Raw genomic sequence first — 17,619 nt, forward strand, 5'->3', positions numbered from 1 at the left:
ACCCCCCCTCCCCCCGGGTACCACATTTCTTATGATATCTTCGCATTTCATACGATTTCTGAGAAATTATGTCACGTTATTTGTCCGTCTGTCCGGCAGTTACCATGCCTAGAGCCTAAAGGGTTAAAGATAGAGACGGAACCTTCCAGGGACTCCTATAAATCGACCATGGGATCATTAACAAGGCCCTCATTTTCCACCTACCCTTCCAAAATCATGTATTTTTTTGATAACTTGAAAACGCGTGGTGCGAGTTTTCTATTTTTTGTAAATGTTTTATAGACTAAACAAATGGATGATTGTTCATACGAAAATACAGTTGAATTCTAAATAACAGGTTTTCAAGGTCAAGTATTAAATAGACCCTAGATAGCGTATTTCTCAACCGAATGGCATCATGTTTAAGTTCGTTGGAAAGGTCTTGAAATTCGTGACAAGTCTGAATTGATTCCAATCGGTTATGATGTAATTTTTATCCAAAATTCAATTATATTACTCTTCTATAACTATTTTGGCTGATTTATAAATCGGTTCAAATCGGTTGGGAACCAATAATAAACCGGTAATGATCCGACAAGTAAAATTTGTTCGAAAATCAATTTTGTTACTACTAAAACTATTTTGTGGAATCTTGTTTTGAGTGATTGATAAATCAGTTCAAATCGATTGCGAACCGGTAAACGGTGAACGGTGCGAAAGTACTTTTGATGTATAGCGTCTTAAATATGAGTTCAATCATTTAGCAAAATGTGGGACCAAGGGGTGAATAAGTGACTCTCACAGAGTGAATCGTGAGCGGCGATTGGCAAAATTTTGCCGATCTGGAGGTACCAATTTGACATATTGGAATTATTTTGTTAAGAAATCGACAGATGGACACAAGTTGACCAGAAATTGACAGATCGACAAGTTAAACAAGCCGTTAATTAACAAAAATCAACAGACCGACACGTTTTTACGGAAAAATCGGCAGATTTAAGTGTCAGTTCGTTCTTATGTAGTATAATATTCGTTTATGCTCGTGTAACATCATGAATTTCTAGACAACTCCAGTGGATTGATGGCACGAGTGGCACTGGAAACACTAATCCTGTAAACTTACTTGTGGTAGACCGATATGAGATCGATAGATCGGCGCTCAAGTGAACCGTGAGCAGCAGCGTTATCTACCTCTTGTGTGGGAGGCTTTGTCACCCCTTTATTTAGAACGATTATAATGTGTGTATAAATACATAATCATACATTTGAAATTTTCAATTTAATCGTTCGTCACGTTGTTAGAATTTGAGATTCAATTTAAGACATTATACCTCTAATTAAAAAACGTTAATAAAAAGGATTCATGGTTCTTTCTTTTACGGATGAAATATCTGCCATATATATTTTAAGTATAGGAAGACGTGATGCACCTTTAAAATGCAACACCTTTGAAATCGGGCTTTTTCAACAATTTTTAAATGAAACTTTTTCTTACCATGATATAATTTAGCTAAATTACATTACATTAAGTGCTCAATTCCGGTTAAAAATAGGAAAAAGTCTAATTTCATAGCTACCCCAATTCAAAAGTGCCATACTTTCCCCTACCAAAAAATTAATTAATTATGAGTGGGGAAAAATAAAGATCGTGCTTATGATCTTTGGTTCGACGAATAGAGGGTCCCTTGCAGGTGCCAAATCGCTATTTCTAACGTGGTCGAATTACATGACACCTGAAAGGAGGTGAAGTTTTCTACCTTCATCCCCTATAATTTCGGAGGGTAAAAAAATGAGGGATTAATATCACTTTCTCGATAAAGTTCCAGCAGGAAAATCGTGATTGAGCTACGCGTCAATTGAATTGAGCCAATTGAGGGTGGTTCAGAATCATAACACTGTTATAGATCCTAATCAAATTTCAGTTAAATTAATTGCAATTTTCTAAATCAACCAACAGTTAAAATTTCTCTCTGAAAAATTTCCGGATGAGAGAGAGTATCAATAATGGAAAATTGGTATTAATATCAATAACTGATAGATATTTGTACGATACAAGAATAATAAACAAATAGACACATAAAGCTCTTCTCCTGCTCATAATCCCTATAATCCGGGCATACAACAAATTTCATTAGCTCTAGAATTAATTACGCGTCAAGAAATGATTATGACAATTACGAAATCATTTATTTACACCAACTCATCCCCTAATTGTCCGCAGTGTATCAAGAGTTCGACCCCAAAGAGTAGGGTGTGTTTGAGGATGAGATTATTAGAGTAATTTGGGGTGATGATGGAGTGGAAATGGGGCGACAGGAACAGACAGCTTATGGGGTCGAGAGACATGAAAGATTCAATCACTGCTGAAATTGCTGCTAATTTTCCACGGTGAAAAAAAAATCATCGAAAAGAAGAGCAAAAAAAGAATGGAAAGTGGAGGTGAAGAGTGAAAACTCAATTATCTCTGACGCATTTCTTTTCTTTTCTTTCAGTGCTGAGTGTGGAAGGATCCACATTTACCATTTCACGCGTGAATCGATTACATATGGGGGCTTACTTATGCATCGCTTCCAATGGAGTTCCGCCAACTGTCAGCAAAAGAATAATGCTCATAATTCACTGTGAGAATGGTTTTTTTTCATACCTACCCCTAACGTTTGGCACTAATTCATGGTTCTTTCTTGCAGTTCCGCCGATGATATGGGTGCAAAACCAGCTCGTTGGTGCTCTTGAGGGACAAAAAATCACCCTAGAATGTCAGTCTGAAGCATATCCCAAGTCCATTAATTACTGGACACGTGAAAAGGGTGAAATCGTTCCGCAAGGTAATTTCTGGAGGTGTTTCAGAAGGGAAGGAGGGGTGGAAAAAGTAACAAGTAAATGAGGTTCCATGACGGTATTCAAATAACTCCAGAAAAAACATTACTGATTGCGGACACAAGAATTAGGATGGGTTTGTATTCAAGGGATCTTTTGAGGGTGACTTTTCAACCCAAACGCACAAAGAGAGCATACCTCGAGTAAGGCGAGTAATTGGTAATTGACTCCAATTAAGAGTCTTTTAGAAAGGGTTTAAACATGGGTGAAAGACAAGTTATTAATTGATCATTGAAAATAAATTATTGGTCGTCTTATGCCATATTTTCTGTTTTCAATGGGTCTCTTCATTGAATTTTAGAAAATTTATATTGAAGAATTCTTCTTATTACGCTGTTATCATAAATACCCCATAAATATCCAATGAGTTTTGCATTTGTACAGAAATTGTATTCTCTGTGAATAGGTGAAATTATTCTTATTCAGTTGCTGATGAATGGACTTTATGCCAATAGGATTTGTTTTATAAAATTTTACAATGTTAAAAAAAATCAAGAAAAGGGCTTGAATTTTGAAAAAGGTGCGGGTAATTTCGTCCCCGTTAAAGAAAAACAAATTAACAATATTTAAAAAAAAGAACATGGAAGTTCTTCATATATAAGGGTAAGATGCTCGAGATTTGCAATATGGCGTGGTCGCCATCTTGATTTGACGTTTTTATCCGCCATTTTGAATAACTACCAAAACCAAAAACTCATCCGATTAGACTGAAATTTTAGTAAGTCGTAGCTGATGTTAAGACCTTTACTGAACGTATCTATGTATCGTTCTAGAGCAGGTATTTACCCTTATACAGAGGCTCCAACTTTCAAATTTTGAAAGCGGTATTAATTATTTAACCTTGATTATTTGAAGATCAAACAAAATCTATTAAAAGCATTAAAAATAGTTGAGGCTTTTGTTTTATATATCCATTTGCTTGTAGGGTAAAAGGAACACCTATTGACACTTTAAGAACGCGTATCAGGACTTATTGACACCCTACTTTGTACCATTTTGAATACGAAATTCGAACATTTATCCTTATTGAAAAATGCAGATTAATTTATTAATTACTTAGATTTTATTGGATGCATAAAATAAATTTCAAAATTTTGGCAAAAGTGTGAATAGGGGTTCCTGTCAAAGAGGTGTTCCTTCGACCCTACAAAATTTGAAAAAAAAGAAAATCTTTTTTATCTTTGCAAAAACAATTGTTCAGAACCTGAAATAACATGATGTCATAAGTAAAAACATAAATTTTCTCTTGGATGGTTTGCTAGCCCTTATCATCTAACGGTAACGCTGCTATCTTTTTGATGATGGTTTTAATAAAGAAAGCGTCCCATAAATGTGTATTCATAAGGGTGTTTAAAATTATTATAGAGCCTGTATGAGACATTTTCTTGACCTAGACCGCAACATAGATACGCTGTGAAAAGCCAAGACATCAGCTATTACATACTAAAATTGTAGTCAAATCGGATGAGCTTCAGATTATGACAATTATTCAAAATAGTGGACAAAAACATCAAATCGACATGGCGACCATACTATCTTGTAGATGTCGAGCATTTTACTTTAGGTAATCTTATATAGGGTAAGTGTGCCAAAATTCGGCATAGTTGCATGCAAGCGCCAAAGTCTCAAGTTTGAAATGTAATATTTTTTATACAAATTGATTTTTTGTTACTTTTTTTATAAAGAGTGTCGCTTGGAACCTTGTAGACAGCTCATCGTCTTTATTTTCTTTAAAATAATTCTTTATATATTTTAAAATGAATAAAAATGTAGACATAGCATTGTAGACATAGGTGGCCTAATCCGGCCACCTTCATTTTCATAGTTCTTTGCCCTTCCGAAATTCTTCCAATGTGTTTTTCAGATCATATTGCTCGTCGAAGCGATATTTTTTGTTATTTTTTTGCGTTGTATAATCTCTAGAAAGCTAGAGTATCCAAAAACTAAAAATTCATGGAAATTGTAAGAACAAAAACTGTGGCCGGAATTACAAGCTGGCCGGACTTTGGTACACTTACCCTAATTAGATATTTTCATTCAAGTATTTTGCTAATAAAATTATTGATAGACCATCATATGCTATTATATCGCAAATTGTGTGTTTCCAGAAGTAAAGTATGGGAAATTGCCCATGTTTTGCACGGTCCCAAGCTTCATTATGACTAAATTTTTCCTATGTTTCTAAATAAATGTATGGGGTGTTGTGCATGAGGTAATATGCAAATCAATTTAAATTATCTTAAATAATTAAATTTATGGTACAACAACAAGTTCTTTAAAAGCAACCCTCATGATTTCTATAAATAAAAATTCTTAATAATAATCATTAAAAGTTGATAAATTTTTGAAACAAAGTTGTGATACATTCCTAAGTCAATAGCATGATTTTCTCACAATTAAAATGAAGATCTATAAAATTTTTAATCAATATAGAATTTGGTAGCATTTATTGATAAAAGTGGTAAATATTTTGATTAGAATTTGCTAAGCGATTTGTTAAGATAATTGTTGTTTGTTAATCTACTATTTACTCCATGATCCGTGTCATATCAAAACATAGCATATTGATCTTCTGCCATAGTTTGAATAAATTGTCGATTATTTCGTTGATGTTAAAATTACACGGGCATCTTTCTACTATTTAGTTTGGACATGAAATCTCTAAAAGCAATTAAAAGGACAGCATGGAAAATAACATTAGTTTTCCTATTCAAAATAGTCGAAACGTGGCAACTAATCTGCTGATAGAATATCAATAGGTTAAGTGTCAAGGGATAGGATAATTTTGATGCTGATCACAAAATGACAGTTGACAACATTTTATAATTTGAATAATAAATAAAAAGCATCATTCTACATAGAAATAATTGTATAAATGGTGTAGTTTTTGACCCCACGCACAAACATCAGGGATTTCATTTAATGTGTCCAATAGTCCAATTGAGTTTCTATACTCTGTGATTTAGAATCGTTGGGGTGAGTGGTCAAATTAATGTGAATTACGCGAAATTTCAACATGCCAGCGAATTGATACGGAATTTTAATTGATGGCTACTCTCGCGAGAGAAATTAAAGCTCTTCCCAACTCCACCTCCTAGAAAGGACGAAAATGTGCCAAAAGTGGTACGATAATGAGCTCAATTGGAGCTTTTAAAATATCCCATAATGCTTCGTGTTGCTTTAAAGTTTATTTTGACCCTACTATGCCAAACAAATCAAAGGGAATGTTTTTGATAAATTAATTGCAAATACTTTATACATTTTGCTGAAATTATACGAAAATAAAAATATTTTAGAAAATGTATAAATAATGTAGCATATCGACAATAATGGGAGATATAAGAATATTATTAGAAAAGATTTCAAATTGCTATACGACTTCTTACAAAATTACCAACACTTTTTATACGGAAAGAAGTTTTCATAGCTCTAAACGATAAAAATTCTGTAATTCATAACATAGAGTAAGTGTGCCAAATTTCGGCATAGTTGCATGCAAGCCTCAAAGTCTCAAGTTTGAAATGTAATATTTTAAATTCAAATTGATTTTTTTTTTATTCTTTCTTCTGAAAGAGTATTGCTTGGAACCTTATAAGGAGTTTATTGTCTATATTTACTCTAAAATCATTCTTAATACATTTTAAAATGAATAAAAATATAGACATAGCTTTGGTACCCTATTTCGGCCACCTTCATTCTCATAGTTCCTTGCCCTTCGGGAATTCTTCCAATATCTTTTTCACGACATCTCGTTTGTCGAAGCTACATTTTTTGTTATTCTTTTGCATTGTATAATCTCTAGAGTACGTAAAATCGAGAGGTTCATGGAAATTCGAGGAACGAAAAATGTGGCCGAAATTGCAAGCTGGCCGGAATTAGGCACACTTACCCTAGTTTGTTTTTATCGCCAAATCCTAACGGAAAATTAAAAAAAAATCCTCTCAATTGTAATATAAATTTTAAAGTTTTGAAAGTTTAAATCGACACTCTGAGGTTCTTTATCGATAGACCTGATATCTACGTCTACTTAGAACTTCGTAAAACGGTCTCCAGACTAGAGAGTTTAGACTAGAGGCCAATTCCCGAAAGTTCAAAAATCCTAGCGACCAATTTTATTTGTTTTTCTTAATCTAACTGGTCATTTGCCTTTACTAAATCCTATCCTATATCAACATTTTTCAAAAATCTTGACTAATAAGAAATTAGAAATGTTAAGTCTTAAGGCTTAGGACGGCTTCAGACATGAGGTTTAGCCCCGTTCTCGAAGGTCTCAAATTTCAAAATTGTAACCAATTTTATTGATTTTTCGGAATTAATCAGATCGTTTATCCATAATATTCAGTCCTAAGTCATATTTTCCCAAAAAATCGTGACTGATAAGAAATAAGAGAAGTTAAGCCATATGGCTAAGCCTTAGGTTTGAAGCCCGTACTAGCCTTAGATCTTTAGTTCGTATGAGATACAAAATCTAAACAATTTCTGGTTTGTTATTTGATTCTTACCTTAATAGGTAAACTACACAGAAAAAATATTTCGTAAAATTGTTCGTAAATGTTTGTGAGTTCCTACTGGGGACTTATGAAATGCTCGTAAATCGTTTAACCCTTTAAGGACGATTGGAACACCGGTGTCCTATAAAGAAAATAATGTTTCCTGACCACCTAAAATTATTTTTTCTTATGTTTGTACGTTTTTGCAAAGTAGAAGGTTGAGGGAATCTAGGATATTTTTTGCAAGTCTCCAGCTATTTGCTGTATAGTAAATTTTTAAGCTCAAAAATGACAATTTTTTAAATTCTCATATTGAAAATTGATTTTAATTATTTTTTATACTTTCAAATTTTTAAGCAAAACCGTTTTGGAACAAAAAACTACAACACTCAAACATAATATTTTTCATTAGAGTGAAAATTATCAGTCATTGGTATCGTTAGAAAAATTACTTAATTTTTTGGGCTATTTAATAATAATAAATTTATTCAAGCTCTACATTTCCCCCCTTACCATGCGTCTGCCGCCGTCTTAGCGTTGTTGACCAGCCTCCGAAGCCAAACGGCAGAAATGCTTCTTCATTGGCTGTGTAATCTTTGAAAAAAAATACTTTTACAAAGTTGACATGGCAAGTTAACATTCACGTATTTCAACATATTTTTGTCCCTATCGTTCATAGAGGCAAGAAATAATACTTAGACTCTGTTGGTTTTTCGAAGGTTAGATGTAAGACGTTTCACAAGTTTTGTTTATCGGTTAAATTTTTATTGTTGATTTTCGGTCAGAGAAAATTGTCTTGTGGTTATAAGGTTAACATACAAAACCGTTCGTAAAAGTTTATACTTTTTCACAAGCATTGAGCGTAACACGATCACTTGACGAGCATTCTTTGGTCTTTTACAAACTTTTGTTCGTGAATGTTATTAAATACACAAAAAAAATGTTCGTAAAATTTTGTGAGTTGTTCGTAAAGTTTTGCCAAAGAAATAAAAATGTAAGAAATTAATGTTTGTAAAAGAACGAAAAATGCTTGTTAAGTGCAGATGTGACGAACAATGTTTGTGAAAAAATACAAACATTTTTGTAGGTTATCTGATTTACGAGCATTTCTTTCAAGTTTCGGATTTCTTCTTCTCATCAATTAGGTGGTACGATGAAAAAGTCCCCATTTTGTATGGGAGTTTCTGGAAGGCGGGGTTAGGGAAGGAGGTAGTATGTATGAATTAAAAGTTTAAGTCATACACTAACCCCATACCGAATTTCATTAAAATTTCTTCAGCTGATCTTGAGTATTACCATGTCAAAATAAGTACATTTTAGAAAGGATAAAGGTGTTTTTAAAGGACTCCCGCTGAGTATCATTCTGGGTCTCGGAAGTTTTTCATCCTACACCATTACCTATAAATTGCGCCTATAGTCTCCGTCTGTGGACGTCACATAGACCACCTCTCTACCCATTATTGCTCAATGTGCTTCAACCTTAATGTGCTTGTTTTTACACCTAATTGAAGTGCCGCCTTTACCGTTTCTTTTTCTCAGTGTAACTTTTTCAACTAATAAAATTAAATGTCACAACAAATTCTCCAATCTCTTTCATATCCCTTTTCAACATTTTCTTTAGAAAAATGCGCCAAGATAGAAATCATAGGAAACAAAAAAAACAATTTTTCTTGCGAAAATCACGTTTAAAGGTGTGTTTCTGCAGACATGGAGCCCTTTTTCTTAGGAGATTGGGTGGAGAAATTTTGAAATAACACCACGATCATCATTATCAATTTACAAGAAGTGTCTCTGTGATTTGATATGAACGTTTTATGCCGTACAATGACAAGGGTGCAAAATTTTCCAGCACCTTTACTGAAGGGGGTGGGAAGACAGGGGCTAAAGGGCAGAAAACTCGCAAGTGATACAAATTGGCGACTCAGAGGAGCGTGAAAAGAAGAGGGTGGTTAGGCCACAAAAAAGGCACGTTATCTCTACCAAGTGGAGCAAAAGAACCTTCTGGGAGCTTCATTATAAATATGACGAGTGAAAAGGTGATTTACCCTCAATTTTTCCCTTCAATTGAGTGGAGAATCTAGAAGACGGTTGGCAATAAATTAAGAAACTTTTCACTTGAAACGCTTTTCCTTCACTTTATAAGTGGCTGCCAATTTTCTCTTTTAGCCCACGAAAGGCAAAAGACTCCTAGGAGTTGTGGGCACAAGACTTTTTCAATAATTCCAATTTCTAATTGAATTCTTTGCTTTCTGTTTCTACAAAGAGTTTTCCCTGGAATTGTTTTTATTTATGTTTGAAAAAAAAATGAATTTATTCAAAAGGGATCATTGTTTGCACTAGCTAGAAAATATACCTAGCTAGATCATTCTATTCGTTCATAAAGACTGTGAAGCAAATTAAATAACGTTTTTAAATTTTTGTAATTAGCAAGAACACAAAAATAATGCAAGGTTTTAAAATAAAACAACTAACTTAACCCATTCCTTACCATGGTATTATACATCATACGCAAATTGAGTGATTTTAGATGATTTATTCCTGGGCAACTGATACTCAAATTGCTGTCGGGAATGGATTTTTAATAACTTTAGTTCATCAATTACTTAGGAAAAATATTCCAACAGAGATGAAAATAGATTTTGTTATTGTTTTCTGCCTTCGCGGAAGGTCATGAAAAATTTTTGCTCAAAATGGCGGACGAGAAATTCGACATCCCGTCGAATTTATTATAATTGGCCTTTTTCCTGTTTCCTGATTTGAATTCCGATTGCCAATTTGTTTTCTTGGATAGTTACTCTATCTAAAGCAATAGAGTTTATAATGAATTAATGTACAGAATTTAAATTCGGTGACCGTTAAGACGTGTGTTTGACAGGGGCTCCCCGCGCCCCCATAATAGATAAAAAAAAATTCTTTTCAAAAAAAATCATCTATTCATCAGTAGGAAACTAATTCCAAAATATGAACATTCTATCTCAAGTATTTCTGGTACATTGACTGAATGGGTTAATAAATTGAAATAATTTCAAATCTTTTGAAAGGATATGTAATTATTTTTTCATTAAAAATAAATTTAAAAATTTAATACTTCAAATAACATTTTGAATATCACAAACTACTAATATTCAAAATATTGTAAATTTAAACATTTAGAAGCTTCAGAAAGCATTTAGATGTAAAATACAGGAATATTCTTCTCATAATCCCAAATTGGTGAATTAAGCATAAAATAATAATTTTATGATCAAGAATTATTATCAATTTAGTTTTACAAGATATGCATACCGGGACCACCGTGACCATATATCACAATAATGCTACTTAATTTAAAACAGGGTTTATTTAAAAAAAACAACAAATAAAATTTCTTAGTTTCGGAAAAATTGAGCAACTTCATAAAATAAACGTTATATAAATGGCATTAAATATTTGAAGAGAAAACTGGAGATTGATTTTATTTAAGAATTCAAAACTTTCCTTATTTCTTTTGCACGATATAAAACATCATAACGATAATCGTTGATTTGTTTTCTTACCATAACTATTGTTCTGTAGTTACACAAATATCAACTAAATATCCCAAGAAGCATTTTTTTCTGAATACAGTCTTGTAGAATTCCCTAAGTAAAACATTATAAAACTAAAAATCTTTTTATTTGCTTATAACGCTCTTGGTTCCATCACTGAGATGACTATAAGTAAAGTGGCGCACTCTTAAGGATCTTAAAGGCTTCTATAGGAATTTCAACGGAAAATTCTGACTTTAAGTCTTTTAAAAGTGCACTAAAAGACTTGTTTAATACCTGGTTCTATAAGGCAGCTGTTTTGCTTCTTGGGATAATTAATACATAAAATAAAAAAAAATAAATATAATAAAAAAATCACAAAAAATCATAAATGCTTTTGTGGAAATAACTTTCTGAAAATTTTGTTTTCTCCATAACTCAGCCCCTATGGCATGGATCAGTCTCAAAAAGTTAGGCCCCATGACCCCCCGAACACGAGCTAGAAGGCGTCAAAAATTGAATTTTTAACTGGTCATTTCTCCGGTTTTAATTGTTATAATTTGGAAAAAAAATTGATGTTTCGGAAAGTTCTCGTGAAATACAACTCGGTTCTGGGAAAGGGAACGAAAAGAAATGTCGACAAGTAGTTTAAAATCAATAGATGGATGAAATTTGATGATGCCAAATCATCAGTAATAGCTGGGTCTAAGAGCATTCAATTAAAACAAAAAGTTGTCTATCCACCTCCCTAACGAGAGCTATTAAGATTCAAAAATATATATTTAAAATTGCACTTATTCAAAAAAAAATAAAAAACTCTTTATTTAAACTAATAATGATAATTTCACTACTTTTATTTTTTTAATTACTGATTAAATTTAATTTGTTTTACTGTTTTATACAGTGCTTTTAAAAATATTGAAAATATAACTTGAGAATAGATAAATTACTGTTTTACAATTGAGACTGAAAGTATTTTTTTTAGTTAAAATTATAAACCGTAATTTTTAAATTAGATTCGCTATGAATTAGAATTCTTGCTCTATAATGCAAATGTTCTTGGATCGACGGTTTTTTTATGTCGCCAGAATTTCTCTGAAATTAAATATGTTCGAGTGAATTTCATTGAATTTAATTCCGTTGGATGTCAACCTGATTTTTAATTTAATTTTTTTTTAATTAAAACCAATTAAAGTATATTTTTCCGATCTTATTCGGTGATAAAAACTTTATTTTTCTGTCTAATTTTAGCACCGGAAAGAGTAATTAGGGGAAATCGGGGGCAGAATTCGCCAGCAAATGTAATTTTCCTTTGTTTATTTAGAATTTGTGAAAAACTTGTTTAAATTAGACTGATAAATATTTCAATGAATAATTTGTTCATTATTTTTTCTAAGAAAAACTATGACAGCCCAGTGTCTACTTCTATCGCTTTCCAATTCTATCCTCGTATCCCCTGTTTTTCAATTATATTTTTTGATGTCGAATTATAGAATTGTAATTTACTGATTTTAATAATTTAATCCTACTCTCTAAACAGGTAACTTTTTGGGTGAGGCAGTTTTTACAGACCGAAAATCAACTATAAAAATTATACCGATAAACAAAATTTATGAAAGTCTTACAAATAATTTTGCAAAGTCTAATAGAGTCTGATTCGGTCTATTTTTTTGCCTTTATGAACGATAGGGACAAAAGTAGCCCAAAAATTTAAGTAATTTCTCTGGCAATATCAATGAATAATAATTTCCACTCTAATAAAAAAAATATTATGGAATAGTTGTAGTTTCTAGTGTCAAGAGGTTTATGTTTAAAAAACTTAAAAATAAATAAAAATTATTTATCAGTGTGGTCATATAAATATTCGTCACTTTTGAGCTTAAATATTAACTAATAGCAAAAAGCTGGAGATCTGCAAAAAATATTCTAGATTCTCACAACCTTTTACTTTATGATTACGTATAAACATTAGGAAAAAATGACTTTAGGTAAGTCATGAAAAATGATTATCTCTATGGGGCAGGGGTGACCCAATCATCCTTAAAGGGTTATGTCTTGGACACACTTACGAAGTCAGTTCCTGACACACTACAAACGAAGCTTAACATTTTCTGGCACTCGCAAAACATAACTTTCGTGGGTTTTTATGGACATATTTCTATTGAAATGCACTAGTAGTCTTTTGAAAATGAAACTACTTTTAAATTTATTTCACATTTCACGTATAATAACAAGAATTATTCACTAGAATCGCCTAAATTGGCTTAAGTCGCGAGTTAACTTCCACCTCAGAAATAATTGCAATTAACAATAATTATTGCACGTGTACTGAGACATGATATTACAAATTGTTTCTTTTTAAGGGGAGTATTAGTGCATTTTAGTAGAAATATCTGCATAAAAACCCAGGAAAGTTATGTTTTGTGGATACCAGTGAATGCTAATCCTCGTGCAGTTGTCTCTGCACTGAGAGAAATCCGAAAAAGTTAAAATAATATTCCGGAAATGTTAATTTTACCCTGCATTATTGATCCGAAATCGGTGTAAATATTACCCTTTTTAAGTGTATTAAGGGTCAAATTAAACCTTTTTCATGTTAATTTTACCCTTTAAAAGGTGTAAAATTAACATTAAAAAATGTTGATATATTTTTACACCTAAAAAATGTAAAAGTTACTAGGAAAAAAAGTTAATCGCACCCCCTTTTTCTCTCAGTGTGGACTTTAGTCGTAAGTGTGTCTAGGGCATTAAGGACGAATGGAACACTGGTGTCCCAAATATAAAAAGTAAATCTTTCGGGCTATTTGGATATTTTATTTTTTGATACCAGTGCCGGTGCCCAAGGGTCATCCTTAAAGGGGTAACCAATTTAGAAGATTCTATGTTTACTGTTACTTTTGGAAATACCTAAATACCTTTGAAAATACCTTCTGGAAATAACTTTTGGTGATTATGAGAAGTTATAAAATTAGGTTAAAATTAAATTACTATACAGCTGATTAGATTAGCTTGGCAATCTTGCTCTCTCTTTTTGACTGGCCTAGCCCTAATGAAATATAAAACATATTGTAAAACCGAGAAAGGGCATTTCAACCGTTTAGTTCTGGAGGTTGGAATCAACGCTAAGACGGCGGTGGACGCATGGGGAGTGGGAAAGGCCAAGAATGAGATTAAATAAATTTAAATTAAAAATTCAAAAATAGCCTATAAAAAAACGTCAATCTTTCTTCTCTTCAATCAGGTGGAAAATTCGAGCCTGTACTTCTGGACAATGCCTACAAAGTGGTGATGAAGCTCAGCATAAAGTCTGTGAGTCAGTCTGACTTTGGATCCTACAAGTGCGTCGCTAAGAATAGTCTTGGAGACACAGATGGGACCATAAAACTCTATGGTAGGTGCCTAATTGCCAGAACTCTGAAGAATATCAAGTTCTAATGAACTTTTTTGTCCAGCCATTCCTCCACATACAGTGAGCTCTGGGGAAAGTCAGCTGGCGAGATCTCGAGGGAAGATGCTGCGAAAAGATGGTAGTGGACTTTTGGAGGCTAACACAATTGTCGATGGGATTGTTGTGGATGGTGATGGTAAAAGGACAGGTTGGGCAATTGCACTTTGGTGTAATTTCCGGCTATTTCTTTAACAACTTTTTCTTTTAGATCTTCTATCAGTTTCGTGAAGAGCATTTGAAGTAACACGTTGTTTTTTGTTGCAGATATCGCTCTTAGGGGCAACAATGAAGTTAATTATCGCAATTCCGCGAGTATCAGGACATTTTTTCACATCATCACCATCATTTTCTTCACAATTTGGTGTCGCTTTGCTCAACTTTGATGATAATTCGCAGGCAGGAGAAAGAGCTCCTCAGTTAATTGTATGTTATCGTGAGCTCGGTTTTTGGAATTAAATTTAGATGAGAGATAGTGTAAATATATTTTGAAGAAATATATATACGAATTGTTAGATAAAGAGTAATGTAATTAGGCCAATAAGACATGGAATATAGCTGGCAACTTTGCGTTGAAGAAAATTCATTGCAATAGACGTTAAAATTTACTTAAGTTTTGCTCCGGACAGCAAAATGTATTTTCGTGTGATGAAGACTTTTTGATCTTGTTAGGTGCATCACATGCGAGTGTAAAGTTCAAAGGCTAATTTTATTATGAGAATACATATCATAAAAGGTATTTTAGGCAAAAACTTAAGAGACTCTTTCCCCGCCATCGTATAAAAGAATAAAAAGTTCAAGCACATTATGCTTAAGATAGATTTTATGTGAAAATTTGAGTTTGAGAAAATCTCTGGGGAAAAAGTTGAGGATTTGAGCTCCTTCTTGGAGACATTTATGCTGTAAAAAGGATATTCAATGCAGGTGTAAAGTAATCAGACGAAAAAGACTATTGATATACACGAAATTTGCTGAACTTCCATAATTCTTAATAGATACCATGGAAATATTGCTTTTTTTTCTCAATATATTCTGTATTATTTAATTATCTCACCTTATTTGTATAATACGTAAATTTTATACATTATAGTGTGATTTTTCATTTCCTACAATAGACTTTTAAATTAAACCTAATATACTTGTAAATTCTATGGAATTAACTAACAGTTAAGGAGTTAGCAGAAGAAGAGAATCTCCTGTGAAGAAAAACTTTATGTTTTAAATAAAATCGAAAAAAAAAGAATTGTTTCCAAGTAATATATTACAAAAAAGACAAAAGATTATTCACCGAATTATAAAAGAAAGAAATAAAAAAAGGAAAAATGTGGCTAAAGTCAATTGAATAAAAATTGAAAAAAAGCAGAAAATTTCGTAGCAAAAGCAATATAAATCTTTCATTTCTCCTCTCACTACGCGAGTTTCTCTTCAATCCACAAAGTAATACCCTCTTAAAATTGTCAATTTAGTGACTTTACTGTTTCCTTGGGCAAAGTTATAAATATTTTCTCTTACATTTTCCATTTTTTCCATTTTCCTATTTACAAATATTTCTCTAGAACATTTACACAACAATTTTTTTTAGTAATGGAATATTCTTTTTGTCATTTGAATCACAACTAATTCTTCTTAAATTTATTATATCTATAAATCTCTTCTGTTCTTTGAGAGTCCCACATTTAGAGAAGAGATTCTTTACAGGAATGGTTTTTTTTTCTTTTGTTCTATTTTAAGGGGAAGAAAAGCTCTTTAAACATTTTTATTATACATTCGCATTTTACGTATTATTCGTATCACCTTTATTCGAGGATAAATATTTCTGGTCGATAAATTGAATAAACAAATTTCATTTCAGTACGTAGTAATGAAAACAATTTTGCAATATTTTAAACTTTTTTTTAGTGCTTTTTAATATTTTTTTTACTTGCAAACTTAAGTATTATAAAGATATAGTTAGAAATCATTAAACAAATTCTTGCAAGAATATTAGTGCATTATTGTCTTAGAGATTTAATTATTTATTTAAAAAAATAAACAAATTATTTTATTTTATTTAAGATTTTTTCTCATGCATCATAAATATCTTATTATAAAATACGTATAAAATTTATAACAATATTATATTTTTAATTATCTTTCAAAATTTACTTTTTACGAACAGAATCTTATTCATTTTGTTGCTTTTCTTTTCTTTTCAATATTTGTTTTAACTGTTTCTTATTTTGTTTTTCATAATCCCAATTGCATATGGGATTATTCTATTAATATGATCTAAATATATTATGACAGCTTAAATATTTAAGTTAAATACTTATGACAACTACACACTAGAAGTAATTTTCGTCAAAAAATTACTTAAAAAAAAACTTTTTACGTTTCTGCGCACAATGGTAGGGGAAATTTTCTTTAAAAAAGTATTTTTTTAAGAGATTGCTCCCAGTGTGTAGAGGCCTTTAGTGCCAAAATTAAGAAATTTCTTATTCCGAAATACACGGCATTTTACTCCTCATTTAATGTCTCTTTTGCTTTTAACTTTTATCTGAGAATACGAGTCCGTCTTTACAGTCCGATTTATTCCGATTGTGCAATAATCCGATGATTCGAAAAAACTCAAATGTCTTTTCGATTTAGTGAAACTCAATCGATTGAAATTGTGATTCCTGCTTTCTTATCCAAATGATAGTCATTGATTTCCGTCTATCAACTCGAAAGTGAATTTTCAGGTGGAAAATTTTCTAAAATTCTGGAAACATCTTCTGGTAATCCTAATCAATGAATTGTACATTTATAAATACGACGAATACGAAACAAACAAACAAAATCTGAAAAATACATCGAATTAAAGACAACAAGCTTTTTTCCAGATTTTTTTCTTTCTGAATTATTGTCTAACCATTTTCATACAGAAAAGGGAAGTTCAACAAGATTTTCAACTAAAAACAGAGCCACAAAGCTTGACAATCTCAAATTCAAATTTATCTGAAGCCAGAATTTATGACTAAATTTAGATTTAAATTCAACAAACCGGAAAGTTGTGCTTTTAAATCAGAGGCGTGCAAGAACCGTTGAAACCGAATAAACGTCAAATGAAACATATACGTCAGTGGTCAAATCGCTACCAGAACAAACTTATTCCAAGGGCCTATCAAGCCTAATAAAAAGTGAAGCTATTTTTCACTTTTCCTTGTAAAAATTTTGCATCTATTGCACCGCGACTTAAACGAATTTGCTCGTAGTTCTTGTATTATTTTGGCGAACATTATGAAATATGTATTTTCAGATAGCTTTTAGTACACGATTTCGAAATATATCAGACTGATAAGTC

At 31.9% G+C, this 17,619-nt stretch overlaps 1 protein-coding gene across 4 annotated transcripts in view; it reads left to right on the plus strand.

The window, feature by feature from the left end:
* The window catches only part of LOC129805550 (neurotrimin-like), a 73,247-nt gene extending 57,672 nt beyond the window's left edge, over positions 1 to 15,575 (plus strand). For 3 of the 4 annotated variants that reach the window (XM_055853535.1, XM_055853536.1, XM_055853537.1), the window contains exons 6-10: positions 2,472 to 2,600; positions 2,667 to 2,804; positions 14,094 to 14,243; positions 14,305 to 14,448; positions 14,565 to 15,575. In XM_055853535.1, coding sequence (XP_055709510.1) covers positions 2,472 to 2,600; positions 2,667 to 2,804; positions 14,094 to 14,243; positions 14,305 to 14,448; positions 14,565 to 14,683 — 680 coding nt within the window. In that variant the 3' untranslated portion in view covers positions 14,684 to 15,575. The remainder of the gene's footprint in view (positions 1 to 2,471; positions 2,601 to 2,666; positions 2,805 to 14,093; positions 14,244 to 14,304; positions 14,449 to 14,564) is intronic. The other variant, XM_055853538.1, reaches the window with a different exon arrangement.
* The last annotated feature ends 2,044 nt before the right edge of the window (positions 15,576 to 17,619 follow it).

The sequence above is a fragment of the Phlebotomus papatasi genome, chromosome 3 (genome assembly GCF_024763615.1).
Source record: "Phlebotomus papatasi isolate M1 chromosome 3, Ppap_2.1, whole genome shotgun sequence".
NCBI classification, from domain to species: domain Eukaryota; kingdom Metazoa; phylum Arthropoda; class Insecta; order Diptera; family Psychodidae; genus Phlebotomus; species Phlebotomus papatasi.